The sequence below is a fragment of the Borostomias antarcticus genome (genome assembly GCF_949987555.1).
Source record: "Borostomias antarcticus genome assembly, chromosome: 10".
NCBI classification, from domain to species: Eukaryota; Metazoa; Chordata; class Actinopteri; order Stomiiformes; family Stomiidae; genus Borostomias; species Borostomias antarcticus.
This window is the reverse complement of record NC_140243.1, coordinates 24230946-24235945: the sequence shown is the minus strand read 5'-3', so window position 1 is coordinate 24235945 and position 5000 is coordinate 24230946. Positions and strand designations below refer to the sequence as shown.

The following is a 5000-nucleotide window of genomic DNA, read 5'->3' as shown; positions in this document are numbered from 1 at the left end:
TCTCCCAAAGCTGTGATTGAAAATGAGTTGTCACATTAATGTCGGCTAATTGCATTAGGGGTTGTTATTTATTTTCTGCAAATGTGATTTGCCATGCTTCAGTCTGGCAGCCAGTTTATGGCCAGACAGGCAGAGTGACTATAGACAGACAGGCAGACGGAATAGACAGCCAAGCACAGGCCGACAGACAGGGAGAGAGAGAGAGGCATTGTGGGTAGAGCAGAGATGATTAATGGGCATCAACCGTCAGGGATACTTGGCACTAAGCAGCGGGAGGGCGGAGTCCCTGATTAAACGCTGCTCTCCTATTCGCCGGGCCGTCCCTCACATCAGCTAAACACACAAATCACTGCCCAGGCGAGATTGAGCCGTCTAATTTTCAAAGTCATTATTTGTCACTGTGATCAGCTAGATCCTCTGCCTGGAGCTCATTTGATGGGGTAACATTGAGTGGTGTAATGAGCTGGTACTGAGGCCCGGGGCGGCGCTGCCCCCGAGCCAGCGGTCAGTCTGCCTCCCAGGACATACTCAAAGAGCAGCCTGGTCATTTTGGGGGAGTGTGTATTCAGGTGTGTGTGTGTGTGTGTGTGTGTGTGTGTGTGTGTGTGTGTGTGTGAGTGTGAGAGGCACCTGTTTAGAGTTGGACAGGGTGGTTGAGGTCATACACAGGTCAAGGGAAGTAGACCCCCCTCACTCGTCTCCCTCCCTCCTTCTCTCTGCTCCTCCGCCCTCCCTCCCTGCTCCTCCCTCCCTTTCTCTGCCCCCCTGCTCCTCCCTCCCTCCCTCCCTCTCTCTGCCTCCCTGCTCCTCCCTCCCTCCCTGCTCCTCCCTCCCTCTCTCTGCCTCCCTGCTCCTCCCTCCCTCTCTCTGCCTCCCTGCTCCTCCCTCCCTCCCTCCCTGCTCCTCCCTCCCTCTCTCTGCCTCCCTGCTCCTCCCTCCCTCTCTCTGCCCCCCTGCTCCTCCCTCCCTCCCTCCCTCTCTCTGCCTCCCTGTTCCTCCCTCCCTCTCTCTGCCCCCCTGCTCCCGTCTCTCTCTCTCTTCTCCAGATCTTCAGGCCACAGGTGGTGACCGAGGACTTCCTCTCCAAGTTAGGAAACCTGCTGGTAATTCCTCCAGGCATTATAGTACACACTATACAAATAACACACACACACACACACACACACACACACACACACAAGACATAACACTACACACTTAATACACACACACACACACAAGACATAACACTATACAAATAACACACACACACACACACACACACAAGACATAACACTACACACTTAATACACACACACACAAGACATAACACTACACACTTAATACACACACATACAAACACACAAGCACACTATACACATAACACACACATGTACTGTAAGACATAACACTACACACATCATACACACACACACACACATACACAAGATACTGTAGAACACCATACACACAGCCTAGGGCTGTACAGTATCCGGCGCCGTTCTCCGACTTCTCTGCTATCTCCATGTCCGTCTCTCTGCCGTGTCCAGAATCACATCACGTCCATCGATGCCAGTGAGACCAGCCTGGGCAGCGCTGTAGGTGAGTGGAGGCTCCTCCCCCCCCGGCCTGTTCTAGCGCCAGGCCAGATCCTAAGTTCACAATAGGAAGTGTGTGGGACCAGGAGAGACGCAGCGGACAGAACCATGTGACCGTCTCCCAACAGGAGCGGCGGCCTCAGAGGAGCTGATCAGGACCACGCTGTCAGCTGTGGAGGCGGTCAGCCAGCACCCCGCCCTGCTCACCCCCCACCACAACACTGTGAGTCTGTCTGTCTGTCTGACGGTCTGTCTGTCTGTCTGTCTGTCTGTCTGACGGTCTGTCTGTCTGTCTGTCTGTCTGTCTGTCTGTCTGTCTGTCTGTCTGTCTGTCTGTCTGTCTGTCTGTCTGACGGTCTGTCTGTCTGTCTGTCTGTCTGCTGTCTGTCTGTCTGTCTGTCTGTCTGTCTTGTCTGACGGTCTGTCTGACGGTCTGTCTGTCTGTCTGCTGTCTGTCTGTCTGTCTGTCTGTCTTGTCTGACGGTCTGTCTGTCTGTCTGTCTGTCTGTCTGTCTGTCTGTCTGTCTGTCTGTCTGTCTTGTCTGACGGTCTGTCTGTCTGTCTGTCTGTCTGACGGTCTGCTGTCTGTATGTCTGTCTGTCTGTCTGTCTGTCTGTCTGTCTGTCTGTCTGTCTGTCTGACGGTCTGTCTGTCTGTCTGTCTGTCTGACGGTCTGTCTGTCTGTCTCTCTCTCTCTCTCTTTCTTTCTCTCTCTCGCTCATGTTTGTATCTCCCTCCTCCCTCCACAACACTGTGCATCTGTCTCTCTCTCTGTCTCACTCTCTCTTCCTCTCTTTCTCTCCTTCCTCCCACCACAACATTGAGTCTGTCTCTCTCCCTCTGTCTCTCTCTCTCTCTGACTCCCCCTGCTCCCATCACAACACTGCAAGTCTGTCTACCCCCCCCCCCCTCTCTCTCCCCCCCCCCCTCTCTCTCTCCCCCCCCCCCCCCCCCCCCCAGTGCTGAGTCTTGCCCACACCCACATTATCAAGTCTGTCTGTCTGCTTGAGAGAGAGAGAGAGAGAGAGAGAATACACAGGCTTGCTGCAGAGGCGTGTCTCAGTAATGAATATTGACCAGCGAGAGAGAGACAGAGAGAGAGAGAGAGAGAGAGAGAGAGAGAGAGAGAGAGGGGGAAAGAGAGAGCAGCGGGAGAGAGACAGGAAAGAGGAGGGAGAGGAGGGTCAGTCAGGATGTAGGGCTGTAGAAGCCAGACCTTCAGTAGACAGTAACACAGGAAGGCACTTTAATTACCCCGCTGGCAACTATGATTAGAGTTTACAAAGGCTACACACACACACACACACACTCACTCACTCACTCACTCACTTACTCACTCACTCACTCACTCACTCACTCACTCACTCACTCACTCACTCACTTACTCACTCACTCACAGAATACACTTGTCTGGGCTTATTTACTGCCACTTATAAAGCAGTTTTCACAACAGAGGGAGTGAAGATACACCAGTAACTTGTATAATGCACCAGTGAATAGAATGGTAAACAGGGGACAACAACACCCAATGCTCAAAGCCCACAAAGGCTGGCCCTTCTCTTTCAATGGATATTCATAAAGAGCCAAGATGCTCTCTCTCTCTCTCTCTCTCTCTCTCTCTCTCTGTGTCTCTCTCTCTGTCTCTCTCTCTCTCTGTCTCTCTCTCTCTCTCTCTCTCTCTCTCTCTCTCTCTCTCTCTCTCGCTCGCTCCCTTTCTCCACTTCAGACTACATTCAAATGATGCGTGTCCTGTTTAGAATCTGCCCTCAGTGAGACACAGTACCTGAGCGCAACGTTAATTTGCTGTTTCTATGGAAATAGCCATGCTAATTCAGGTCCATTGTAATTATGTATAAAAGGGAGTGCATCAGGTCTTTTCTTCTGACCGCGCACGTGTGTGTGTGGGTGTGTATGTATAGGTGTGTGTGTGTGTGTGTGTGTTTAGGTGATCAAAGGACCCGGGATAACACTGTATTTACATAGAAATGGGACCTCTCACGACGAGCGCTCGTCCGTCTCATTGCTCCTAGCTTTTCACGGATTCGACTTTTCCGTCTCAGAAAGAAAGACACCCCTTGTTTCGAATTTGCATGCGAGACATAAACGGCTCGGCACTTTAGCCAGTGAATGAGGACGGATAAATAGAGAGGTGTGTGTGTGTGTGTGTGTGTGTGTGAGACGTCATGTTTATGCATGCCTGTCTGTCTCCATCTCCTTCAGGTGGTTGATGTCCTCCTTCACCCCCTCACGGCGCTCGCCTTCAGTCAGAACGGTACGGACGACCTCCACCTCTCCACTCATCCGCTCTGCTCCACTCATCCCCTACACTAGAACGGAAGCCCTATTAGCCCTAGCGTGTTGTTTATGTGGAATATATCCACGCTGCTTTATCCAGCCGTAGGAGGCTCCGCTAGATCACCTCCACGCCTCTGTCTCAGACGTGTCTGGGCCTGCGGGCGACAGGTGCGGCCGTGTTGGGTTCCCCCCCCCCCCCCCTCCCGACGCCAGGCCGCCAGATCAGAGCCCTCCGCCACGCCGCCGTAGCTAAACTCCCGCTCAGAGCTTCAGCTACGCCGGTCTACACTGCAGAGGATGCTCTGGACTTTCAATCTGTGTCAACCATCGGCTTCCCTCCCTGTGTGTGTGCGCGTGTGTGTGCGTGTGTGTGTGCGTGCGTGCGTGCGTGCGGGTCTCATCTCTGCTTTGCAGTGGAGTGGCGTATCTTCAGCCTGCGCGTGCTGTCAGAGATCGCTCTTCTGCTGCTGAGCCAAGAGGCCGTGGGGAAAGGAGCGGGGGAGGAGGCGGAGGAGAGGAGGAGAGAGGCAGAGGGGGAGAGAGAGAGCGGCTCCTCAACCGGCAGGCTGCTGGCTCTCGTCGCCGACGCCCTCCTTCCACAGTGAGTCCCCCCCTCGTCCTCTCTCCGTTCCCTCCCCTCTCTCTCTCTCTCTCTCTCTCTCTCTCCCTCTGCCCGTTTCCTCGTTCCGCTCTCCCCTCCCACCTCCCCTCGTGTCTCTCCCCTCTCCTCCTAACCTCCTCTTCACCCCCCCCGTCTCTGCTCTCTCCATCCCTCTCCCTCTGCTCCTCACTAGTCTTGGCTGCTCCAGACTCCTCATCCCTAGTTCACAGAGGAAAAAGCCTTGATTTAGATTTATTATAGAATAGAACATGTCCCCGGCATCTACAGTACAACTCTAGTCAGAGGGGAAGCTGTGTGTGTGTGTGTGTGTGTGTGTGTGTGTGTGTGCATGTGTGTGTGTGCGTGTGTGTGTGTGTGTGCGTGCGTGCGTGTTCTTCTGCAACTGCAGTTAATTACACTGGCTTGTTGTGGAGAGATGAGCCTAATGGCGTTCAGTATCTCTGTGATCAGCCAGTCTGTCAGCCAGAGTCAGAGTGTAGTAGTCAGTGAACCGCCATTACTCAGAG

The 5000-nt window shown here is 53.5% G+C and overlaps 1 protein-coding gene across 1 annotated transcript in view; it reads left to right on the top strand.

The window, feature by feature from the left end:
- ulk4 (unc-51 like kinase 4) overlaps positions 1-5000 on the top strand; it is a gene marked incomplete at its 5' end in the record, with an annotated part of 101216 nt that overhangs the window by 39519 nt on the left and 56697 nt on the right. Inside the window, 5 exons of the mRNA XM_084444654.1 lie at positions 1047-1103; positions 1530-1581; positions 1706-1800; positions 3798-3849; positions 4287-4473. Of these exons, the coding sequence (XP_084300780.1) occupies positions 1047-1103; positions 1530-1581; positions 1706-1800; positions 3798-3849; positions 4287-4473 (443 nt within the window). The remainder of the gene's footprint in view (positions 1-1046; positions 1104-1529; positions 1582-1705; positions 1801-3797; positions 3850-4286; positions 4474-5000) is intronic.